Raw genomic sequence first — 27759 nt, forward strand, 5'->3', positions numbered from 1 at the left:
CACTCCTTTATGGAGGGTAGCACTGCCGAATTGTAGCCTTCTTGGATCTTCCCCTAGGAAAACCAACTCCCTCAGGCGGTCTTCAATGAGTGCCCACCGTCTTTCACTGATTTTGTCTTCCGGCTCAGCTCGGTCGCTACACGGAGATTGTCCGGGTAAGTGGCTTGGGAATGTTTCCTTTTTCTACTACTCTGAATCGTAGGGTGAGGATTGGTGGTAACAGATTTGGACTTAGCAGACCTAGGGTCAACAGAGGCTGCCTGAACCGGCCTAGCCACTACCTTCTTGTCAACTAAAGGTGTAGATGACGCAGTTGGCGAAGGAGGAGGTTCACCCGTTGACGATTTCCTTTCCTCGGGGTGCGGTTCCTCCGTTGACCGTCCGCTCTTCATCGTTAAACGAGAGGAAGGTTTGGTCTCCTTTGGGACCACCGGGCCATTTTTTCCGCCGGTGTTCTTCTTGTTCTTTTTCTTCCGCTTTCATGTGTTTGTTACGGTGGGAACAGCGCATAATTCCGTCGATGGTGCAACAGTCGAAACTGTTTTTCCATCATCAGGAATGTTGCAGCATTCCACCCCAGCCTCGTTCGAAGGTTTACCCTCAGCTGGACTCATCTTCTTTACGAGGTCTGTAAAGAGAGAGGCAAGTTCCTTCTCAAGGGAACATTTTGGCAGTTGCGGATGATTCTTATCCAGATGGTACACTCTCCTGTCTTCTCGAGAAGGACGGACAGCTGTTCACTATGTCTCTGTATGCATTCGCATACCACGTCTCGGTACGTCTGCAGAGTCTCGTCCCCAACTGCGATTAAAATCTTGTCCGTAGCCATGTCCTATGTCTGTGCCTCTGAAGAGGCGGTTGAGGTGTTGTCGGTTTTTTTTCGAACGTTCCCACGCCTCACATTCCCACCCCTGTCGACCGAGGGGGCGACCTCCCTTTACGGAGGGATCGCGTACACATCATGATCCGCATCATAATGAGAATTCAGTAGGAAATTGAAAACCAGCTACAGAATCTAATTCATCAGCTAGTTTGTCAAATAATAAAACATGTATCTTAATTGTTTAAAAATAAAATTATTCTACATTTAATAACTTCTAAACTCATACAAAAATCTACATTACAATACACAGAATTAAATATCAACACATTTTACTAAGAGGTTCGCCCATTGAATAATTCGTGCGGTGAAAATCAGTATATAATAATTGGTAGTATCTACTAGATCTAAACGGAACATTAATTCTAATAGATGAGATTAGGAAATCTGAAGGTATATTACCATTTAATATTTTTAGTACTAACATGGAGTTCAACATAATACGTCTGCTTTTAAGTGTAGGCAATCTAATTAATTTTAGCCTGCTAGCATAAGAAGGCAAAACAAAATCACTATTCCAATGGAAACCTCGTAAGGCAAATAGCAGAAATTGTTTTTGCACGGATTCTATTTTATCTGAGTATATTGCATATTGAGGATCCCATACAATAGAACCATATTCCAATATAGGTCTAACAAGAGACGTAAATAACTGTTTTGTTATATATGGATCAGAAAATTCTTTGGCCCACCGTTTAACAAAACCTAAAACACCATTTGCTTTATTTGCCATTGTTATTACATGGCTATTAAAATTTAATTTTGGATCTATCAAGAGGCCTAGATCGACAAATGAATCTACAGTTGATAATGAATGACCGTCAATATTATATTCTAATATCAGAGAAGAAGATCTAGAGGAGCACATATGCTTTGCTTAAATTTAACTCCATACAATTTAACCTGCACCATTTAAAAAGGCTATCTAAATCTTTTTAAAGTTAACTAGCTCGTTTATCACAATTATGGGAAATGAATAATTTAACATCATCTGCGTACATTAACAATTTCGAGTAATTTATGGAATTAGGTAAATCGTTGATAAATAAAAGAAAGAGGACCGGTCCAAGGTGACTTTCTTGCGGAACACCCGATGGAACGTTAATCGTTTTGGATAGATACCCTTCAAACAAAACTAGTTGTGATCTATCTTGCAAGTAAGATGATATCCATTTGACTAAGTTTGTGTTGAAACCCATATAATTAAATTTATATATTAGGAGTTCATGGTTAACCCTATCAAAAGCTTTACTAAAATCAGTATAAATTGTATCAGTTTGTTTACGCTGAACAAATCCTTTTATTAATGTTGACGTAAATTGTATAAGATTTGTTGTAGTTGAAAAACCACTACGAAAACCATGCTGATATGGACTCAATATACATTGAATTTTCTGTGAAATTACTGCAGTAATTAATTTTTCGAACAATTTTGGTATGGCACTTAATTTTGCAATTCCTCTATAATTTGACACATTAGTAAGACTACCAAACTTATGTAAAGGTATAATATAAGATTTTTTCCAGAAAGTAGGAAAGTGACCCTCCGGTCCTGGACATTTAATCGATTTTAAACTACGCAGACTATTGGACACATCCTGACGTTGTAGAAAAGGCATACAAATTTGATCAGCCTTTGATAACTTATAAGGATACGAATCTTTAATTTGGTAAGATGTACTGGAATAGGTTGTGGCAAAAAAATCTGCGAAACATTCAGCCTGATTTTTTATATTTACGAAAAAGCTTATTTTTAGAATTTTTTAAACTTGATAACTCAGGGGTTATCCATTGATATTTATTTGAAGTTTTAACTCTAGTGGTATTTAAATCTATTTAAAATATCATAAAATTTATCAATTACATATTTTAAATCTTCATGGCTGTTACACAGGCACACAGAAGCCCAATTTACGGAGGAAATGAGGGTATTAAATTTTCGAAAACTATTTTTTTTGTAATTAAGGACAGTCTGAAATGAGTCGGACTGACTTTCTTCAATTACATAACTGTGAGTCATGGAGATATATAAAGTTGGATGGTATATATCTTCAGGAGTGCATATTGGAGGAATTCTGAATATATCAAAATGCTGTGTTGTATTCACAAACGCCAAATCAAGAATTTTGCCGTGGGAATTTTTCACACTGTTTATTTGATAAAGATTTAAGTCACACAAACTATTTATAACATCAAATGTATGCTGGGTACTGTTCACCTCGGATGGCAAAGGAATCAAAGCTTCAGAATCTGGCATTGGAAGCCACCTAATGGAGGGCATATTAAAATCACCAAGGATCAGAATGCGATCGGAATCTTTCATTTTTTCAGTGAATAAATTTATTGCTGATAAATGCTGATTATAAATGTCAAGTGGAGATGAAGGGGGAATATAAGAACAAGTTAAAAACAATTTCATGGCAAGGACTTGGCACCTAAGACTTTACCCATCGAGACGTCCAGGTATCAACGAGGCAACCGTTCGAATACAGTCGGTACCCTGACTGCAAACCTTGGAACCCTGTTGGGCATGGTTTGAGCTGTCCGCGATTGCTTATTTAATTGGCAGCTGCACGATATATCTATCGTGCGTCCCACTATCTGCAACCTGTGGACGCATCCGATAGCACTCAGCTATGCTTCGCGATCGGCGGTGGGGTAGGTTTGGCAGGGCAATTTAAAAGGGGCAGCGTATTGCGCGGGTCACACGCCAGGCAGGCGTCCCAATACGTGCCCAATACGAAATGAGACGACCAACCTGAACGCAATTGCGCTAAAACTACCCTGGTTTGTCTAGGCAGTAGACGTTCTTCAGCTGCAATGACAGTCATACTGTTATTATTAATGGCATCTGTAAGTGTAGAGTTGAATTTTCTTGATCTACAGGCTCTCTCTTGTGGCGTTAGAAATCCCTATGTGTCATGTGTGTCCTTCCTGACACGCCTGGGTGGTGGAGTTTTATCCACCATATGATGATTAGATGACTCCCACGATAAGCATTTAACTATGCTGACGTACGGGAAGGACCTTCGCCTCCTCATGTAGATGATCCACTTGTGTCATGAGGAGGCGGTTTTTAAGGAAGTATTCTGGACGGTACGGATATTCTTCCACTGCGTATCACTTATATTCGTAGACTACACTGGACCGCATAGCTGACCACAGACCGACCTATCGCGTTATAAAAGGTCATCAAGGTTTCCTTATCAGCTCCCCAAGTACTGCCGGCCAGAGACTTGAGGACCTTGTTACTTCTAATCTTGTCGCAGATAGCTGCGGTATGCGCGGAATTAAAGATGCTATCGAATGTGGCCCCTAATACCTTGGGGTAGTTGGTGGTCGGAATTATAGCACTATCGACCTGCACATTCAAGGATAGCCCCATCTCCGCAGTCCATATGGTGAAAAGTGTGTCCGTCGACTTAGTGGCGAACATCTTCATATTCCTCGCAGTGAAAAAGGTGGTAAGATCAACAAGGTAAGCGTTTAACCGATCGCAAATGTCATTAATAATGGGTCCGGACGCGACGAGCGTACAATCATCTAGTTTACTATCCAACGTTTCAAACTTGGTCGGAGTGTGGTGCGCTCAATGTCCTCGAACAGTGTGTCATGATTGACTATATCAAAAGCTTTTGATAAATCAACTGCCACCATAACTGTTCTATTGCATGGCCTCTTCGCCCTGTCACTCCCGGGGTGCTCTACAAACTGCCGGTTAAAATAACACGCGCACCTCTTCGGATCTGTCACTTCTACGCCGTTAAATGAGACAGATGTCCGATCGTCCTTTTTCCCAGGGTTCGAGAGCGACTTAACTGTTGCCCACAATTTACTCGTTCCGGTACCGATGTTGCAATGCTTCGGATGTTCTAACCACTTTTTCCGCTTATGCTCACCTACTAACCTGTTTACCTCCAGAGTAAGTTCCCTGACTCTGGGGTTTGCTAATCCCGCTGGGGGACACGATGGATATGTCCGGAGAACTATGGCAGTCTCCCCTTATTCTGGTGGGCGCGTCCTCATTCACTGTGCAAAACGTGGATGTATCAATTTGATCAGCCAGCACCATGCCTCTCTGGTCATTACCTAGGACGGAATGCCATAATTCATGATGGACATTGAAATCCCCTAGCACCAGACGGTTATTGCCTACCAGTAGTGAACTGATATTAGGCATATAACGTTGGGCACAGCTATTTAACGGCGGAATGTACATGTTGAGCACCTCTATCTCGGCGGTTCCACACTTGACCGCTACCCCCATACATTCCATGTACGGGTCACTAGAGTCAAGCTCAGGCGAGATAGCTCTGTACTGGACAGAGTGGTGCAATAGGAACGCTAATCCTCCACCTCCACCTCTGGAGCGATCCTTCCTCAGTACGTTGTATCCATCACAACTTTGAAGCCTGCAGGCGGTACTCAGCTTCGTTTCCTGGATCGCTGCGACCTTGATGTTCTTCCGACGAACACGAACATGTATTTGCTGGGTTGGCGGCCCCTGGTCGGAGAATTGTGCCTCCGAGTCAATCCGGTACATAGAACCGGCCGCCGTTGGATTGCGAGAGATAGGTGTTCAGCCTGGATATGGCGAACAATTCAGTGTTGTGGAGGGAATTTGTGTTGATGGTTGGCAACTGGATAGCTTTCTGTTATGCTGGCAAGGAGTAAAGTCCCTGGCTGTAGTAGCGTGACCCCCCGGCCCATTTTCCAGGCTTAGGGAAGGATGTAGGTGTCTAGCGACACGTTGAGAAATTTTGTCAGGTACTCAACTTCCGGCGTACATAAATGTTTCAACATTACCGTAAAGATTCGGTCGGGGCCCAGCGTTCCGGATGACATTTGCAACAGTATCAATCGTAAACTGTGGGGGTAACTTCTCGGCAGAAAGATATTTGATACGACGCAGCATTCTTCGCTTCGCCCTATCATTCTCGAAGTTCTCGACAAGTTGTTAATTAAAAAACCAGTAAAGAAAGTCTTAAAGTCGGGCAGGGCCGACTTTATGATACCCTAGACCACTTTGCTTATTTATTGCCCATTTGGTGCACAATTAATTTGAAATCGGATAAAGATGTATATGGGAGCTACATCCAAATCGGAACCGATTTCAATAAAATTTAACAAAGATATTTCTGAGCTGTATTTGATATATTTCCCTGAATATCGTTGTTACGGAGTGCATATTACGGCTGTGGGTAACAAATATAACAAATCGGATGAACAGTATATATGGGAGCTATAGCTATATGTGAACCGATCTTCACCAAATTTGACATACTAGCTTCTAGACTCAATTCGGTCAATTCCCAATTGGACAAATATTAGACGGTTTGTGCACAATAAAACGTAAATCTGTCGAAGTTCTATATGGGAGCTATATCCAAATCTGAACCGATCTCGATAAAATTTCGTATACTTATTTTCAGGCCTAATTTGGTTGTATGTGCAAAATTTCATACTATTCGGGCTGATGTTACACATTTGGTGCACAATAAAAAGCAAATCGGACGAAGATATATATGGGAACTATATCTAAATTTTTGACCTTGGGTCAAACAAATGATTTGTGCAAAATTTCATCTGGATAGGGCAATAAATGTTTACAAAAATACATGGACAGACGGATGGACGGACATGCATAAATCGACTCAGAATGTGATTCTATGCAGATCATCAAATGGAAATATGGGTCTATCTCGTTTCCTTTTGCCTGTTACAAAGAAATGCACAAAGACATAATACCCTGACCACCTTGTGGTGTAGGGTATAATTAAGCGCACTTCTTCGGTTCAGCTACCGTTACATAGTTACAGAGGTCCTTTTTCCCAGGTCTCAAGAGTGATTTAACCGTTACCCATAGTTAACTCATATAGGTTCCAATGTTGCAACACTTTCGATGTTCTAGTCCTGGGATCAGCAGGGTTGGAACGACGTATATCATAACACTCATTTGCTAGTCCCGCTGTTTGGAAATTTGTCTTATTTCGAGTATTCGACCAGCATGAACATAACAATCGGCTGAAGCTTTCATGATGTCTCTGAAAATCCTTTTAGCTACCCGAACATCAGAAGCGTTGGGCAGTTCTCTGAAGCGAAGGTTGATGAGCTCTCTGGGCAGTGAGCTTTCCCATGGACTCGCTGGGGACTACGTTGTTGCAGTACATCGCAACATAATCCCTTTCGCAGTAGTCTCGCAACCGACTTAATTCGGCTCGGACGTTCTGACAAACCTAACAGAAGCATGGTCCAAATTTCCTACTACATGGTGGCAAGGGTTTAGTTGTATTCGAAACCCATATTGTGGCGGTGGCAGTATATCATGTGATTCAATAAAATCATTTAGTATGATTTTATCATATATTTTTCAAACAGATGACAATGAACTAATTGGTCTATGATTTTGCTTGCTTGCTGATTTGATGTATGAGGATGGTCGTTGAAATCTTCCATTCACATGGAAAATATAGTTTCAAACAAGCATTGAATATGTTTGTAATGTATTTATTTTAAGAGGTGATATATTATTTTTCTTTTTGTTCAACGCCTTTGATATTTTGCCGAAGATGAAGCGTTTACCATTTTCGTTAGTGTTGTATATTTCTAGTAATAGAGTAGCTATGTATAAATGTTTTTGAAGGGTAACCGCAAGGGCTAGGTAACCGTATATATTGAAAAATAAATAAAAAATTAGGTAAATTCAATATTAATTTTCATTCATATTCATTTGGGGCCTATCTTCCGTATCCCTTTAATGCTTCAAATATCTCTTACATATATATTTCTGAACCAGATCATTTATTGATGTGTTGAGGCATTTTAAAGGATATGTATATTTGGGTACGCTGATTTCAATAGCTTTATTAACAATGACTGTACATTTGTATACCCTCAGCCATATGGCTACAGAGGGTATATATCATTTGATACGGTCAAAACGTGCCTAGTCGAAATAATGGTTTTAGACCCTAAGTCTCTTTGGACCAAATTCGTTTCAGAACATTTGGAGTCGATCTACCGATGTCCGTCCGTCTGTGTGTCTGGAAGGGAGTATCCGATTTGATTCAAACTTGGTACATCGTAATACTTTTGTCAAACGATAAGCCGATTTAGCGCTAACTTTGCAAATCCTAATATTTGCGTCAGTGGTAGGTCGGGTGCGAGAATTTTGAATAATTATAACTCTAGAATAATGTAATGTAAGGATCCGAACGTCTTCAAATTTCACACATTTCAATATTTTTATAAACCCAAGATCTGGTGCTAACATGGGATGTATCAGTCCACTCCTTCTGATACCTCCCCCACAAAGTGTCGAAATTTTGAATACCCATGAAGCTCATAAAACGCCAAATTAACATCCGATTCCATTTAGACTTGGCACATCTCAATATTTCTATCAACACAAGATCTATTATAAAGGTTGTATAGATTGAACCATTTCTTCTCCCCCATACATAGGGTTCAAGATTTTGAAAAACAAAACTCTCAAATAAAGCGAAATAAATATCCAACTCTCTTTAAATTTCACACACACACAAATATTTTTGCTAACACAAGATCTGTTTTGAAGTTGATATATATCTGCCAACCCCTTCTGGATTCACAATTTTCAATAATTATATCTGTTATTACTTTCGAAACAATTTAGCAATACTTTACTACTTTCTATTCTCAAATATTTCTCTCAATAAGAAGCCTGATATGAATATGAAATTTATCGGTATTTATGATTTAGCATAAAATTGGACATAAATATCCTTTCTTGTAATTTTGGCCAATATTTCGCTCAATATTTTGTATTTGTATCAGATGAAGTATAAAAGTGGAATATTTCGGTAGACTCTATCTTGTAAATCAAGCACATTTTAAAACTTTCTAAATATTATTACATATCTCATATAAAGTGATAGAGTGAGTCGATATAATCCATACCAGGAACGTCGGAATATTTATATCATATTTTTGGGTCCGTTACGAAATGGACAATATTGGCCCATTCCTTGGGAACCTGCTCCATAGAGGGTCAAACATTTGAATAATTGTAGCACTAGTCAAATTGTATTTAAATAATCGAACACAGGCTGAGGGTATATATCTGCCGGTGATACCGACTGATACTTTTTAACTTGTTTTTAGCAGATTTTGTCAGGTAATCTATGTGTGTCTTCTCAACTTGAAAATAAACTCAAATGTTAAAATGTTAAGTTCTACAGTTGAAAACAAGTTATTTACTACAGTTTGCTGAGTATTTGTAAAACTTTCGTCAGAGCAGTACTTGGTTGAGATGGCTATAAATTTGGATATTGAGGGTTACTTAAGTTATTACAAACAGTCTTTTCGTCCTTAATCGGTCTTTTTAATTTAAATGTCGACTTGTTATTATATGCGGCTTTGGGTTTGTTTTTCTGACCAATTTTTTCAATTTTTTTTGTTTTACAGTATGTAATTCATTATTATTATATTTTTCATTATGATTTTAACGTCTAAGCATTTAAAACCTATTTCAGTTAGTAGGGCTTGAACTTGAAACAATACTATAAACAATAGAAACTACCGGCATTGTGTAAAAATTAACAAAATTATCTTTTTTCATTTCATACAATTTAATATAAATAAGCCAACTTGACCAAATTCTTATATTAACATACAACAATATAATAAAAACAGACTATAACTATACTAATGTGGCGTTTCCACTACACTTGATTCGCTTTCTATTCGTTGTTTGACCCTTAACTATGAAAAAACTACTTAATTCTTCACACAAAAATTCCTGAGCGAACACTCATATTTCTACATTGTTCAAATCAAATCACTTTCAGAACAACGAAAAAAATACGTTCCATCCCTAATAAATGAGAGCATTTATCGAAAAAATAAATTATGACATTTAAAAAAAATTAGAAAAATTTAATATAATTTTAAAAATTTTTGGGAAGACTGAAAATTATGAATGAAAACTACAATGTTGAATGGCGTATGTACTTTCAAACGATTCATTCGTGGTACGCATTTTGTCCCCGTGTTCAAATTTCCACAGAAAACTGCAAACAAAAGGGGCAATATTTTCAAAATGTTTGTATCGGCAGAAAAAATGTTTGACAAGTGTCTCTCCAGCAGAATTTAAAAATAGAAAAATACAAAAAGTATGTTCAAAATGTCAACATTTACACAAAAAGTTGAAAACGTGAATGAAAATTGTAAAATTAATGATATAATAAATCTTTGGGAGAAAAACAATAATTTCTTCTATTCATATGAATTACGAATCGTACCGTATGAACTTAACACGTCTGTGTACATCATTCTGAGAGCGAACAACGTGATTGAAAGTGTAACGAGAACATAGTATAATCTACAAGATAAACTAAATACAGAATAAAAATCAACAACGAATTATTCCATATATTTATATAATAAATAATAAATAATTTTACAATAATTAGACCCTCAGACACAACTCTTCCACCCAGCTGAACGACAGTTAAGCCTGAGCTTGACTCTAGTGACCCGAACATGGAATGTAAGGGGATAGCGGTCAAGTGTGGAACCGCCGAGGTAGAGGTGCTTAACGTGTACATGCCCCACGTTATATGCCTAATATCAGTTCACTTCTGGTAGGCAATAACCGTCTGGTGCTAGGGGATTTCAATGCCCATCATGAATTATGGCATTCCGTCCTAGGTAATGACCATAGAGGCATGGCGCTGGCTGAGCAAATTGATAGCTCCACGTTTTGCACAGTGAATGAGGACGCGCCCGCCAGAATAAGGGGAGACTGCCGCAGTTCTCCGGACATATCCATCCAGGAGAACCAGGAGTTGAGTATCTCACAAAGCTCCTCAATCTGTCGTTAGCCACCCTAGTAGTTCCCGATGCCTGGAAAATGGGCAGGGTGGTCCCGCTACTGAAGCCAGGCAAGGATGCCAGCAAAAGTGACTCATACAGGCCGATATCATTTTTGTCACCAGTAACAAAGACGCTTGATGCTTTACTCCTCCCCAGCATAAGAGAGTGTTTCCCAGTAGCCAATCATCAACACGGATTCCGAAAATTGCACAGCACAACAACAGCTTTACACGTCATTTCCACACATGTCAGCAGAGGTCTCAACCAAAAGAGGCCGTGCGATAGAACAGTTATGTTGGCAGTTGATTTATCAAAAGCCTTTGATATAGTCAATCATGCCACACTGTTCGAGGACATTGAGCGCATCGCCCTCCGGCCAAGTTTGAAACGTTGGATAGTAAACTACATGTGTGGACGCCAGTCGTACGTGGAATTCAGAAACAAGAAGTCGAGCATCCGTAGAGTTAAACAGGGAGTTCCCCAAGGTGGGGTGATATCTCCGAAACTGTTTAACCTTTACCTTTCTGACATTCCACGACCTCCAGACGGCATAAAGATTATAACGTACGCAGATAATTGTACGCTCGGAGATGGGCTATCCTTGAATGTGCAGGTCGATGGTGCTATAATTCCGACCCCCAACTACCCCAAGGTATTAGGGGTCACATTCGATAGCATCTTTAAGTCGTCCGCGCATACCACAGCTATCTGCGACAAGATTAGAAGTAGGAACAAGGTCCTCAAGTCTCTGGCCGGCAATACTTGGGGAGCTGATGAGGAAACCTTGTTGACCTCTTGCAACGCGATAGGTCGGTCAGTGGTAAACTATGCGGCTCCGGTGGGGTCCGTCAACGTTAGTGCTACGCAGTGGAAAAATGTTCAGTCCTGCCAGAATGCCGCCCTTAGAACCGCAACAGGGAGCCTTCTCATGACACCTGTCGATCACGTACATGAGGAGGCAAAGGTCTTACCGGTGCGATAGCATAACAAAATGCTGTCAATGCAATACCTGCTTGGGTGTTGTAGACAAAGCCATCCGAATCACCATCTTGTGGATAGGCAACCTCCGCCCAGGCACGCTAGGAAATACCTTCATAATCTAGAGAGAGAAGTACAGAGTAAAGGCCTGCACAAGACGAATTATATGAATTATGCTTTTTTTGACACACTGACTTTGTCTACTCAATCATGCGCTATGTATTTGAAAAGCAATGACAACCAACAACATCCCCCATTTTGATTCATGTGTGCCATTGTCTAAGGTCCGATCGTGGCATGGCTGACTCGAATATTTGCATGGTGTTCTCGAAAAATGCAGGGTGTCATCGAACCGTGTCATCGTCAAATTGTGTGTCATTTGTGTACGTGTGCTTAAATTGAGAGAGTGTGTGTGTGTTACTTTCGACGATGAGGATGTGTTTTTGTGTGTGCTGTAATTTTGAAGTAACAAACACCGCGTAAATATAAAATTGAGTTCAATAACAAAATGTGCATTGACATCAACAAATGAATAGAAAAAATGAAATATATACTGAACAATCTCAATTTATTGATGATTATCTTAAAATTTTGGTCATAAAAAGGAGGTAAATATTGTTTGCCTATTTACTATCTACATATAGTGTTCTTTTAAAATTAAAGTTTGTGGGCAGAGATTTGACTCTCATTCAATAACAGAATATGCACAGAATTGAACAATGGAAGTATATAGTGTTGTTACGTGAATTACAGTAGCACTCATACTCATTTACACCTCAATACCGGAGGCAAACATTCATGAAATTATAATCAAAATAAGAACATTTTTCAGGGGATTATTGTTTTTTTAATAAGGATTAACAATAACCACGAAATGTGAATGTTTCGTGTGGACCAATTAGAAGTACCTTTAATATTTTAGTATTCGCCAAGAAATTCTTTATTACAAAAAGTTTATATTTTCACATATCGGAAAAGCAGGTAGCGATTGCGCTTTGCATTCATCACGTGTGTGTCTTTTTCGTTGGCAATTGTTTCATAATTGTTGTTGTTTTTTTGATAGAACATTTTTGCTTGACACACTATTCAACATTCCCTTTTATTGGTCATTACATGTTATGACGATGGGTTTGAGTGTGACCGACATGACGAGACATGGAGCATTTGGTTGGATGTCACGTACTGTTATGCGTTTGATCAAACAGGGCACAACATGACGAGCGTTTGAAATTTGTCACATTTGCGGCCGTTAAGTACAGAGGTATAAGAGAGAGCCTCTAGATCAACAGGCCTATCAAGCAGGACTGAATAGTATTCACTCTAATGCGGTCTCAGAAGCCATTGAAGGATATAGAGTGAATACTGTGCTAGGAGACCATCCCCCTCCCGTCGCAGCTGAAGAACGAGAGCTGCCCCGACAAACCCGAGTAGTTTTGGCTTAATTACGTTCCGGATGGTGCAGCCGCCTTAATTCTTACTGGGCCGGATTAACAGCGACGTGCAGAACATCTGCCCAGCATATGGCACAGGCCCACATGACACGCTGAACCTATTTCGCTGCCCAGCCACTCCTACTCACCTAACCCCAGTCTCGTTATGGACACAACTCATACAGGTTGCATCCATTTTGAGACTGGGCTTAGAGGCAGAACCTGATTGAATGGAGTGGAAAATGGAAACCGAACGAACACAGATGTATGAGCTGCTACAACAACAACAGTTAAGCAAGATAAGAGGCATCAATACATACGAATGTAAAAAAAATCCTAATTACAAAATCCTAATTAAATTACTCTATGAAAAATAAACAACCATAAAAGTGCCTCCCCATGCCAATAACTAAAAAGAAATAACAAAAAATAACCCGCAACCAGAAACTCAATGGACAGACAAATATTCAAAACAGCTCCTCCTGTATATATCATAAGTACAGCTAAAATTACGTAGGGTCGGAGACAAGAAACGCTTTCACACGAAACGCTTTATGTGATATTGCAGGCGATATTCAACATATCTGTCAAAGGATACACTAAGAAACATAATAACACACTGTATTACACGATCAATACTGCGCAACCCAAACACATACCTAACAATAGAGTTAACAAGTTTGCGTACACGCAGAATTTGGCAAGCATTGGCCCCAGATATGACCTCAAAACAATAGTTGACATGAGATTTTAATAAAGATCTGGCTACCATCAACCTAACACCAAGAGGCAAATAGCTTGAAGACTTTAGAGCCTCCTAAGCTAAAAACGCTCCCGAGAGAGCACAGAATGAAATGCAAGGGAATATACATTTAAAGAACTCAATATGCATGCCATCAACACCTACTCCAGATAAGCCTGGTCCGTAACATAACAGGCCGATGTTACCACATCCAACCTCAACCAAGCATCATTTTTTGTGAGAAAAACAATAAATGAAGCAACGCCAACTGTTGGTCAACATCACTCGTAAGATACGGAGGACTAAAATCAAAATTGCAAATATAATCTTCCACACACCGCCAGTCAGTCTTACGAGAATCCAGGAACTCAATAACCCTTTCTTCGTCAAGAACCCCCCCAAAAAAGGTTTTTCACACAAAAAAGGTTTTTTTTTAACAGAATGTTTTCAAAATTTTCACTTCTACAGTGTTTTCTAATTATATGGCTTGTTTTGAATCTTGTCATTCCTCTAATCTTGCAATATTTACACTGAATAATGAGATTTTCTTAATTCGCCAAATCGATCTCAATCTGAAGTGGCTAAAACAATGATCGATTTTAAATTATGTAATTAAAACCATTCCGATTGGAATGTGTGACATGGCGGTATAGCTGCCCCATTTAAGTGACATAGGAGAACGTCATTACAAGCGTATTTTTTGTTTAATTTAATACTGTCGCATAGTTTTTTTCATATATGATCTGAATACAGTTAAATGTTTATTAAAAACGACAGAAATATAATGGAATGTAATACACTTGCAGTACTAATATCATTAGGTCATTCCTTGTATTAGCATTTCGAAAAATTATAAGTTGGTTTTTGTACGAAATCAAATATTTTGAGGCACTTTCTGTGGGAATATTATCCGCGGAGGCAACAACCTATACTAAATTGGATCATTGCATTTGGTATAGCCATAAAGTTGCGTCCTGTGCATTTATGTCGCAAATTTCCCTAACTAACTAACATCAGATTGATATATCACATTTAAGACATGTAAAACACTGTATGAATACTAAAGGCCTGCACAAGACGAATTGTGTGAATTATGCTTATTTCGACACACTGACTTTGTCTATTCAATCATGCGCTATGTATTTGATAGGCAATAACAACCAACAACATCCCCCATTTTGATTCATGTGTGCCATTGTCTAAGGTTCGATCGTAACATGGCTGACTCGAATACTTGCATGGTGTTCTCCATAAATGCAGGGTGTCAACGATCACATCGAACCGTGTCATCGTCAAATTGTGTGTCATTTGTGTACGTGTGTTTAAATATTGAGAGTGTGTGTGTGTGTTACTTTCGACGGTGAGGGTGTGTTTTTGTGTGTGCTGTAATTTTGAAGTAACAAACACCGCGTACATATAAAATTGAGTTCAAATGAATAGAAAAAATGAAATATTTACTGAACAATCCCAATTTGTTGGTGATTATCATAAAATTTTGGTCATAAAAAAGAGGAAAATATTGTTTGCCTATTTTCTATCTACATAAAGTGTTCTTTTAAAATTAAAGTCTGTGGGCAGAGATTTGACTCTCATTCAATAACAGAATATGCACAGAATTGAACAATGGAAGTATATAGTGTTGTTACGTGAATTACAGTATCATTCATTCTCATTTACACATCACTGCCGGAGGCAAACATTTACGAAATCATAATCAAAATAAGAAAATTTTTCAGGCGATTATTGTTTTTTATAAGGATTAACATTTTAAATTGTTTCGTCAATAACCACGAAATGTGAAAATTTTGTGTGGACCAATTAGAAATACCTTTAATATTTTAGTATTCGCCAAGAAATTCTTTATTACAATTTTTTTTTCACATATCGGAAAAGCAGGTAGCGATTGCGCTTTACCTTCATCACGTGTGTGTCTTTTTCGTTGGCAATTGTTTCATAATTGTTGTTGTTTTTTTGATAGAACATTTTTATATGACACACTATTCAACATTCCCTTTTATTGGTCATTACATGTTATGACGATGGGTTTGAGTGTGACCGACATGACGAGACATCGAGCATTTAGTTGGATGTCACGTACTGTTATGCGTTTGATCAAACAGGGCACAACATGACGAGCGTTTTCTCTCCATGGCATAAATAGAGAAAATTGTCACATTTGCAGCCCTTTAATGAATACATGAAAAACACAAATTAGAACGTTTGATAAAATTTTTAAATGATACAATTTTTAAATGCGATATCAAAAACAATTGATTACACAATATAAAATTGTAGCAACATCAGTAAAGCATTCGGAAAGGAACAGTGAACAACAGAGAACAGCGTACTTTACCAAAGAACGTATGATTAGAAAAATTCTATTTTACCAAATTGTACCACGAATTTATTGTTTCCCTAGATAAGAATTTCATGACCAGAGGAGGAGGCTCCCGAATAAGAATATTGCTCCCGGAGTTTCACGATCGTTTCGGAAGATTTTATGAAAATATCCTTATAGGTATTTGTTGTTAACTATAACATATTAAATAATCCGATCTTTGTTACAATATACAAAACGGCTATTTCTAAAGCTAAGGCAAAAGGGCTATTCTCAAACAGTGTATGATTTTTTTCTCAATTGGAGAAACTTACGAATGAATGATCATTGTAAATCATTGAAAGTAGTAGTAAAACATAAATTAAACATGATTGTTTTTGTTGTTAGGTTGTATGAACTACAACGAAAAACGGACTATTTACGAAATCAGCGAAATGAAATTGAAGTTCAAATCCGTGCACAACAAGTTCTCTACGAAGAAGCATCCAAAGTCAAAAAGGAGATACAAGGAAAGAAAATGGAAATTAAACGTAAAATGATACAGATAGAAAGACAAAGGAGCAAAATCGAAACCCTCAAAAAAGATGTAGTTGGTAAGGTTTTGAGAATGTGGCCTCTAATAATAAATATAATATAATTTAATGTATAATTTTTAAATTTTCAAGTAACTCCCGCAATCGAAATGGAATTTAAGAAGATTTGTGATGAAGCGGTACGGGATATTTTTAAATTACAGGCGGAAAGAATTGAAATTCTTAAAGTTATTGAAAAAGCAATGGAAGACAAAGCATTTGCAATCAACAAATTCGGTATTTTCAGATTAGAAAATGATGAAATTGTTAACATTATCTCGGCTACAAAAGAAAAAAGGGACGAGGCAAAGGTATGTTACATTTATTTTATATGATCATCTAGTTTAACACTATAGTTACAGAACCGTGTGGAAATTATAAATAATAAATGCAGCAATCTTAAGCGGGATGTGAAACAAAAACTCTCTGAATCTTTGAAGTATACCAATCAAATGGAACCAACGCACACACAATTTCCCCATAGGCTTTTTTATAATAGTTTAACAAATAGCCTGGAGGAGTTACGTGACAAAATTAGCGATTTAAGTGGTCGATTGGACTGCATGGACAATGTCGATGCTGAGGTATTTTTTATGCCGTTTTATTTATAATTTCATATTTACTCCATGATGTCTGTGATTTTTTTAAAGATTGTAAGGGAATACGATACCAAAAGCCATGAAGTTGAAGCATTACAAAGAGAGTTGGAAGCAAATTTACATGGTGACGAAAATTATCTGTGTGAAATAAAGCAAATTTATGATGCATGGCATCCTGTTGTTATGCAAGTTGTAACAACAATAAACGACCATTTCGGGCAATTTATGGAGTCAATGGGATACGTAGGAGAAGTCAAGTTGGCGTGCAAAGAGGAAGTAAGTATTTTTTAATTTTTTTATATTTTTTATGAACTGAACATTTCCAATTGAAAACATTCACAAAGGCCATGCAATGGCCATTTATATATTATTTTTAACCAATTCCGTCATACGCTGCAGTATCCATTAGGATAATGTCGCTAAAGCCATTTAAATATCGAACAAAGGGAGGTAATGTTATATGTGGGGTATACGAAGACGTGGACCTGCATAAACAATTTTCTGTCATAGTTTGAAATGTCCATTACGAACTTTTTTTTCGAACGTTCCCACGCCTCACATTCCCACCCCTGCCGATCGAGGGGGCGATCTCCCTTTACGGAGGGATCGCGTACACATCATGGTCCGCATCATAATGGGAATTCAGTAGGAAATTGAAAACCAGCTACAGAATCTAATTCATCAGCTAGTTTGTCAAATAATAAAACATGTATGTTAATTGTTTAAAAAAAATTATTCTAGATTTAATAACTTCTAAACTCATACAAAAATCTACATTACAATACACAGAATTAAATTCAACACACTAAGAGGTTCGCCCGTATATAATTCGTGCGGTGAAAATCAGTATATAATAATTTGTAGTATCTACTAGATCTAAACGGAACATTAATTCAAAATCACTATTCCAATGTAATCCTCGTAAGGCAAATAGCAGAAATTGTTTTTGTACGGATTCTATTTTATCTGAGTATATTGCATATTGAGGATCCCATACAATAGAACCATATTCCAATATAGGTCTAACAAGAGACGTAAATAACTGTTTTGTTATATATGGATCAGAAAATTCTTTGGCCCACCGTTTAACAAAACCTAAAACACCATTTGCTTTATTTGCCATTGTTATTACATGGCTATTAAAATTTAATTTTGGATCTATCAAGAGGCCTAGATCGACAAATGAATCTACAGTTGATAATGAATGACCGTCAATATTATATTGTAATATCAGAGAAGAAGATCTGGAGAAGCACATATGCTTACATTTGCTTAAATTTAACTCCATACAATTTAACCTGCACCATTTAAGAAGGCTATCTAAATCGTTTTGAAGTAAACTAGCTCGTATATTATTATGGGGAATGAATAATTTAACATCATCTGCGTACATTTCGTACAATTTCGAGTAATTTATGGAATTAGGTAAGTCGTTGATAAATACGAAATTTTAAGCAATTCCGGTCTATAATGTCTCTAATACCATAAAAATATGGAATATTGGGGCTAGGCGTAGACGTAAGTAATCTTTTGTCATAGGCTGCAGTACCCATTAGGACCTTCAAATACGAAATTTAGATTAATTAAAATTAAATGATAATTTAAAAAGTAAGATAGGCGGACATTGGTAAATCGACTTATTTATACACTAACCATAAATTTAGCAAATTTAACCAATATATAAATATTTTAAATCGAAAATCGGATGAGATTATCAAACTCAATCTATTAATTTTGTCAATTTATATGTTAATAGGTTTTACAGTCAAACTGAAATTAAGAAAGGCTTAAAGTCGGGCGGGGTCGACTTTATTATACTCTACACCACTTTAAATATTTTGTAAGGCTACCCAAACGAAATAAACGCTTTTTGATAAAACGAACTATAGATCCCTGCAATGAACAAGCATTTAATTTGAGCTCTGTCAAGAAAATAATTAAATATTTAAAATTGGAGAAATTTACAATTTGACTGGACTATTACTTGTGGATATTGCTGTTTGAAGGTCTGGAGCTGTGGCTTTTGGTGAAGTTGGTTTTTCTCCTTGCCTTTTTAACCTGTTGCTGTGCATTTTCGTTTGGCGCTCTTTTTTTATTCATTTGCATCTGCCAAGGTAACCCTGAAAATGCCGTCGCTATTGACCTGTAATGTTTGTAAGGATCATATTGCCAAATCCAAATATAAGATTGGTTGCAAAGGCTGTGCAATTTTTTTCCATTTGGATTGCGTTGGCATTTCTGAGGCTGAAGCTAAAATAAATAAGCAACTCAGATACACTTGTGTGTGCTGTATTCGGGCTGCTGGTGGTAGTGGCGATGCTGGTGTGGTCAATCGCGGAACAAAAGTGAACACTGCAGTTGATGGACCTAGGGTTGGTGCCACAGCTGATGTTTCTTTCAATGGTAGTGATGGGACAGTGGGTGTTGCTGCGTGTGATGTTGTTGAGAATCCTTATGATCTGCTAGAGCTGCAGGATAAGTTGATTTTGTCTATGAAACAACAAATGGACACGTATATGGCTAGATGTCTGTCCGAATTCCGTACCAAAACTGATGCTCTGTTTGATCTTTATAATGCACAGATATCTGAAGTAAAGCGTGATGTGGTTGAGCTTAAAAAAACCGTAGTTGAGTTGAAGATGACAGTCTCTGAAGTTAAAAGTACGGCTTTGTTAGCAGAAAAGAAATTTGCTGATAGAATTTCTGAGCTTGAGTCTTTTAACAATGTGCTTCAACGAAGGCTTAACAGAGCTGATATCATTATAAGAGGTTTGCCGGAGAATATTAAAGACCTCAGGAGCTTGGTTCTTAAGGTTGCTAATTTGTGTGGGTTGCAACTATCTCATGGCGACATGCAGCAGTGCTGTTACATATCTGAACGTAGAGCGGTTCTGGTGAAGTTTAATTCTATTCACACAAGAGATTCTCTTATTCGCCGATTTGTTAAAAGAGTGAGGTAACCCTAAATGAAGTTATAGATAATTGTCTATTGGAGTCCCGTATCTACTTAAATGATCATCTTGTTAAATTGGCATCTAGTCTTGTCTTTGCCTGCAGAGGCCTGTTCAAGAAGAAGGTTGTTGAATAGTGATGAACCTCAAGTTGAGGTGATACTTGCTGATGGAAGTAAAACAATTTTTGAGCGACAAGAGCTTCTTAAATTTGCTCGTAGTTGTCCTCTGCAGCCGGATGGTGCTCTGTTGGTTGGTAATATGCTGCTGGGTCCTGCCTTGGGAGTATAGTCATGTAATGAAATTATTAATTTTGTTTTGATCTCATTAGCAATTTAATTGTTTTCTTGATGTAAATTCTTGCTTAATTGTTCTAAATAATCTTTCACATATATAGTTTTATTATTATTTATATTTTTATATTTTTCAGTTTTTAGTTTAAGATACGAAATCGAATTTACATAATTTTGCTACCCAGCCCCTTTATTTGGTTTGATGTCACTTGATGATAATCTGGGACCCATGATTAATGACGCTCGCTTTTTTAAACCCTTTATTGAGGGTTTGTCTGGCTGCCAAAGTATTCGTCCATCGAGATTCAATAATAAAATCGATGAGCTTCGATCCTTACTGGTTGGTAGTGGTATCAGCATTTTTTATGTCACTGAATCTTGGTTTAATTCTGCAGTCTCATCGAAATCGTTGGTTATTCCAGGATATAAGCTGGTGCGGAGTGATCGTGTTGGTGGTGGGGTATGTCTCTATATTCGTAGTGGCATTTCTTATAAGGTAGTTTTCCGTTCAAATAATTTTGGTATTTGTGAGTCGGTGTGTGTTGAGTTGAATATTGGGGCATTGGTTTTGCTTGTGGCGGTAGTATATCTTCCCCATGGCGATGTCCAGTCTTTCTGTGATGTACATGAGAGTTTGTTTGATCGCTTCTCTAATATCATTGTCCTTGGTGATTTTAACTGTAATTTATTTGTGTCTTCGAACTCTGTTTTGATGAGAGGACTATGCAGATCATTGGGGCTAACTATTGTGCATAACATGAAACCTACCCATTATAATTTGGCCCATAACTCTACCTCGTTAATTGATTTTGCCTTATTAATGATAATTTGTCGTTGGGTTGTATATATCCTGGTATATCACACCATGCCTTTGTTTTTGGTTTGCTTAACCTGCCTGTATTTTCAGAGGAGAGATTTATTGAGTATTGAAACTTTGGTCGAGCTGATTCGTTGGGCATTTTAAATGTCATATCCGACTTTGACTTCAACCCCTTATATTCCACTTCTGACGTGAATTGTCAACTTTCGCTATTTCATTTGTTATTTAACACGCTATTGTCTTTTGTTTCTGTTTCTGTTCGTCAACCCCAGGAATGATGCATGGTTGGAATCTGATGTGGTGCAATCGGCACGGATGTTTAGAGATCTTGCGTACTTTGAATGGGGCAAGCGACCTATGGAAGGTAATAGGATAATATATTGTATGTATAGGAATCGTTGTAAGGCTGTGATGAGGAGTGAGAGGCGTAAGTACTATAATGATTTGTTTGGTCGTATGAATAATAATTAGCTGAGGAAATCTCTAAAGTCGTTTGGTGTTTTGGGTAGTGGTAATGATGCTCCACCAATTGATGTCAATGCTGCTAATCATTATTTTTGCTGTGGGAATCCTGGTTTTGCTAGTGAGCGTGGTCAATCTCTTCATAGTGAGGGTTATGTGGGAGATGATGTTTTTCGGTTTTATTGCATATTTTATTCTGATGTTGTCATTGAACAAAGCTAAGTCGGGAGCTGTGGGGGTTGATGGCGTGCCAGTAAAGTTTTTTAAACTTATATTTCCATACATTTCCTGCATTTTGTTAACTCGATTTTTATGACATCTACTTTTCCTCGGGCGTGGAAGGTTGCACGAGTAGTGCCTGTGCCGAAAACTGGCGAATCATTTGATTTGTCAAATCTGCGTCCCATTAGCATTCTACCTGCTATGTCAAAAGTTGTTGAACATATTATTAAAGAAGCGATTGTTGACTTTCTCGATGATCGTAGGCTGTTTAGTAGTTCTCAGTTTGGTTTTCGGCGACGATGTAGTACGACTACACACTTATTATGTCTTACTGATGTGATTAGAGATGTATTTAATTCATCTCATGTTGGGTTATTATTGGGCCTTGACTTGTCAAAGGCTTTTGATTCGATCGTTTAATGGCTTCATATTTGGAAGGTAGGTCTCAGTTTGTTGTTCATTGTTGTTGTTGTTGTAGCAGTAGTACATACTATATGTGTTTGCGTTCTGCTAATCTGAATCCAGCTCCAGGTTTAGAAATTCGACTACTTTAACGGGCTGTAGCCAGAGATCTTCTGGAGTGAGTTGGGTAGGTTTGGCTGTGCAATTAAAGAGGTGTAGCGTATTGTGTGGGCCTGTATCGCACGCCGGGCAGGCGTCACGCACATCTTCATCAATTCGTGCCCAATACGAATTGAGACGACTACACTATCCTGAACGTAATTGCGCCAAAACTACCCTGGTTTGTCTAGGCAGCTGACGTTCTTCAGCTGCAATGGATGGGGGTGGACTCCGAGGACGGCATTCACTTTAAAACTGCTAATAGCATCCGCGACTGCATCGGTGTGAATGCCACTCAGACCTGCCTGATAGGCTTCCTGATCTAGAGGCCTTTTCTGGTTCAGTCCTCTACTAATATGTGTGGAAATGGCGTGTAATGCTGTTGTGGTATTGTGTTGTGGACGGAATCCGTGCTGGTGGTTGGCAACTGTATAGCTTTCTCTAATGCTGGGGAGGAGTAAAGCCTCAAGAGTCTTTGCTACTGGCGACAAAAGCGAAATCGGCCTGTACGATTCGCCTTTACTGGCAACCTTGCCTGGCTTCAAGGACCACGGGACCACCCGGCCCATTTTCCAGGTTTCGGGCACTATGTGGGTGGCTAGCGACAAATTGAGAACTTTAGTTAAGTACTCGACTCCCGGCGTATCCAGCTGCTTCAACATTACCATTGAGATTCCGTCTGGGCCCAACGCTTTGGATGACATTTGCAACATCACCCATCGTAAACTGTGGTGGTTCCTCCTCGGCGGGAAGAAATCTGATACGACGTAGTACTCTTCGCTTCGCCCTATCGCTCTCGGGGTGCTCGACAAATTGTCGATTAAAATATTCCGCTCACCTCTTCGGATCAGTCACCGTTACGTCGTTAAAGTGACTGTTAAGTACTCGACTCCCGGCGTATCCAGCTGCTTCAACATTACCATTGAGATTCCGTCTGGGCCCAACGCTTTGGATGACTTAGCGTTACGGATGACATTTGCAACATCACCCATCGTAAACTGTGGTGGTTCCTCCTCGGCGGGAAGAGATCTGATACGACGTAGTACTCTTCGCTTCGCCCTATCGCTCTCGGGGTGCTCGACAAATTGTCGATTAAAATATTCCGCGCACCTCTTCGGATCAGTCACCGTTACGTCGTTAAAAGTGACTGTTAAGAACTCGACTCCCGGCGTATCCAGCTGCTTCAACATTACCATTGAGATTCCGTCTGGGCCCAACGCTTTGGATGACTTAGCGTTACGGATGACATTTGCAACATCACCCATCGTAAACTGTGGTGGTTCCTCCTCGGCGGGAAGAGATCTGATACGACGTAGTACTCTTCGCTTCGCCCTATCGCTCTCGGGGTGCTCGACAAATTGTCGGTTAAAATATTCCGCGCACCTCTTCGGATCAGTCACCGTTACGTCGTTAAAAGTGACTGTTAAGTACTCGACTCCCGGCGTATCCAGCTGCTTCAACATTACCATTGAGATTCCGTCTGGGCCCAACGCTTTGGATGACTTAGCGTTACGGATGACATTTGCAACATCACCCATCGTAAACTGTGGTGGTTCCTCCTCGGCGGGAAGAGATCTGATACGACGTAGTACTCTTCGCTTCGCCCTATCGCTCTCGGGGTGCTCGACAAATTGTCGATTAAAATATTCCGCGCACCTCTTCGGATCAGTCACCGTTACGTCGTTAAAAGTGACTGAGGTGCTATCATCCTTTTTTCCAGGGTTCGAGAGCGACTTAACCGTTACCCACAGCTTACTCATATCGGTTCCAATGTTGCAGCACTTCAGATGGTCTAGCCACTTTTTCCTCTTATGCTCCTGTACCAACCGGTTGACTTCCACTGTCAAATCACTGATTCTAGGATCAGTAGGGTTGGTACGACGGAGATCATCACGCTCGTTTGCTAATCCCGCTGCCTCTGCTGGGAAGTTTGGTCTTATCTCGGGTATTCGACCAGCAGGCATATAGCGAGCGGCTGCAGCTTTGATGATGTTTCAGAAAATCCTTTCTGCTACCCGAACATCAGAAGGGTTGGGCAGTTCTCTGAAGCGGCGGTTGGTGAATTCTCTGAACTCTGGCCAGTGAGCTTTCCCATGGTTAAGGAAAGTGCGGCGTTCAGATGTTATGAAGTCGGGCGACCTGCTTATGGAGACGATTATCGGGAGATGGTCTGAGCCAAGAGAAATGACGGGTTGCCAAGTCACGTCATTTATCAGACCGGGCGACACTATGGTTAAGTCTGGCGAACTGTGACACTCTCCTCTTATCCGGGTGGGGGCATCCTCGTTAACCGTGCAGAATGTGGAGCAGTCAATCTGCTCTGCCAGCGCTGATCCCCTCTGGTCATTACCTAGGACGGAATGCCACAACTCATGGTGGGAACTAAAATCCCCTAGTACCAGGCGGTTATTGCCTACCAATAATGGGCTAATATCAGGCAAATAACGCGGTTCATAGCTATTAATCGACGGGATATACACATTAAGCACCTCTACCTCGGCAGTTCCACACTTGACTGCTACCCCTATACATTCCATGTATGGGTCACTAGAGACTAGCTCAAGCGAGATAGGTCTGTACTGAACAGAATGGTGTAACAGGAACGCTAATCCCCCACCTCCACTTCTGGTGCGATCCTTCCTTAGTATGTTGTAACCATAACAACGTTGTAGGCTGCAATTTTCATTCAGCTTGGTTTCCTGCACCGCTGCGATCTTAATATTCCTCCGACTCATAAATTCCACTATCTCATCTATTTTGCCTCGAAGTCCGTTGCAATTGAATTGCTAGAATGCTGCACAATCCGGAGTTGGAAAAGCAACATGTGGCGTTAGGTGTTGCGGTGTTGGTTGCTGTTCTGGAGACTGCGGTGGAGTGCCATACTCCGACGACGTCTCAGATGAGGACGACTAAGAAGTGGACTCGCTGGGGACTACGTTACTGCAGCAAGTCGCAACATAATCCCTTCCGCTGTAGTCTCGCAAACGCCTTAGTCCGGAACAGTTCTTGAATTGCACCCATTCTCTGCATCCATTACATCGCACCGAAACAGATCTGTGGTGGATGACGTTCTGACAAACCGAGCAGAACCAAGGTCCGGGGTTTTCCTCAATCCCGGCACGGACCAATAAAATCCGGAGCAAGCATTCCGGGATATGCTGCTCCCAATGCAGAAAAATAAACAAACACAAACATGTACATACTGGGTTGGCAGCCGCTGGCCGAAACTGGGATCTTGTTGTTTCGGGTCAATCCGCTATCGTAAAACCCGCTGCCGTGGGATTGTGTTGTTCATTTGGGTGTTTCGTTTGAAGTTTGTAGTGTTCAATGTGGGGTCCCGCAAGGTTCTGTACTGGGACCGTTGTTATTCATTATGTTCATTAATGACATTGTGCAGTCAGTTGTTGATGACAGGTGTTGTATGTTTTTGTATGCAGATGATATTCATGTTTTCCTCAGAGAGGCTTATATTGCTGGGTTGGAAGGGTTGGTTAATTCTATTGTTTTGTCTCTTTTATGTTGGATTTCGCTAAATGGCCTCATGATTAATTGGAATAAAACTAAAGCTATGCTGTTCAATGATCTTAATCAGGGCTGTCACAGAAACCATGTCGGTTTTGCTTATTGTCGTTTTCGTAAACCAATGTTGGTTTCATATGGTGTCATGAAACTAAGTTGGTTTTGTCAATTTCGAATGTAAATAAAACCAATGTTCGAAACAGCTGTTGTTGCTTACATGTGTTATTTGTTTATCTGTCATTGAAATATCAGTATAAGTAAATAAAAAAGGAATAAGTCGCTATAAATAAAGTAAGATGGTATCAGCAGTGGTAGTTTTTGTGTTGTTGGACGAAGAACGCTCAGAAAAGGTGACGAGAAAAGCTGCTAGAGATTTCAACAACCCATTGGAGTTGCCGGAGATAGCGTAAGTAAATTTTTTATTGTGAACTTACTCATAAAGCTGCTTTGCAGATTTATGGTTTATGGTCTTTAAAATATCCTTTAAAAAATACTTAAAAAATCCACGTTTATGGTCCTTTAAATATCCTTTAAAAATCCTTAAAAAATCCACGTTTATTGTCCTTTAAATATCCTTTAAAAATCCACATTTTTAGTCCTTTGAATATCCTTTAAAAATTGTTTAAAAAATCCACATTTTTAGTCCTTTGAATATCCTTTAAAAATTGTTTAAAAACCCAAAGCAAATGAAAAGTGACAGCTCTAAGCAACTTGGTTTATTTCCAATAACATTGGCTTCTATGACAACCAAAACCGATAAAATTCTAATTCGAAAGTAAAACCGATAACATTGATTTTCATGACACTAAAGCATGTTTTCTTGTCGTTTTTAAAACCAATAGTGACAAAATTGGTTTCTATGACAGCCCTGAATATTTCTGTGTGTTTTGTGTTAGGGGAATTTGTTGATGAAATGAAATGTCTTGATATTATAATTGATCGGAAGTTGGACTTTAAGAGACGCATTACATTGCTTTGTCGCATAAGGTTTCAGCTGCGGAGGCTGCATTGTCTGAACGCGTATTTGCCTTTTGTATCATGTAAGGAAGAGAGTGGTTGTATCCTTGCTGTTGTCGCAGGTAAATTATTGTCCGGATGTAGTCTCCGGCACTACTCCTTCTCAAATGCAACGTATTCGTAGGGCAGTAAATTCGATTGCTCGTTACGTGTATGGCTTGCGTCGCGGTGATCATGTTTCTTGTTTTGTTAATGATCTCCTGGGATTGCCATTTAGCAGCTACGTTGATCTTCGTATTCTTCAATTTCATTACAGTGTTATGTGCAATTTCGACTCACGTGACAACTTGATGGTTTTGTAGATCATCTCGAAATCCTCAATTGTTGTGTCCAAGGTTTTCGTCCTCCATTGGTGAGAGATCCTTTGTGGTTAGGGCGGTGAGATTGTGGAATCCTTTGGCCTTACGTACTTTTGCCTATACCAATTATCTGTTTAGGTTTAAAGTAATTGAGTACGTTCGCCTAAATATGTAGGCTATGTTTTTGTAGTGGTTGCGTCGGTTTATTATGAGTTTTTCTT

At 39.1% G+C, this 27759-nt stretch overlaps 1 protein-coding gene across 1 annotated transcript in view; it reads left to right on the top strand.

The window, feature by feature from the left end:
* LOC101897376 (structural maintenance of chromosomes protein 5) overlaps nucleotides 1-27759 on the top strand; it is an 82135-nt gene that overhangs the window by 51640 nt on the left and 2736 nt on the right. The window contains exons 11-14 of the mRNA XM_059129340.1: nucleotides 16611-16816; nucleotides 16889-17106; nucleotides 17158-17379; nucleotides 17446-17670. Of these exons, the coding sequence (XP_058985323.1) occupies nucleotides 16611-16816; nucleotides 16889-17106; nucleotides 17158-17379; nucleotides 17446-17670 (871 nt within the window). The remainder of the gene's footprint in view (nucleotides 1-16610; nucleotides 16817-16888; nucleotides 17107-17157; nucleotides 17380-17445; nucleotides 17671-27759) is intronic.

Source organism: Musca domestica, unplaced genomic scaffold (assembly GCF_030504385.1).
Source record: "Musca domestica strain aabys unplaced genomic scaffold, Musca_domestica.polishedcontigs.V.1.1 6, whole genome shotgun sequence".
Taxonomy (NCBI): domain Eukaryota; kingdom Metazoa; phylum Arthropoda; class Insecta; order Diptera; family Muscidae; genus Musca; species Musca domestica.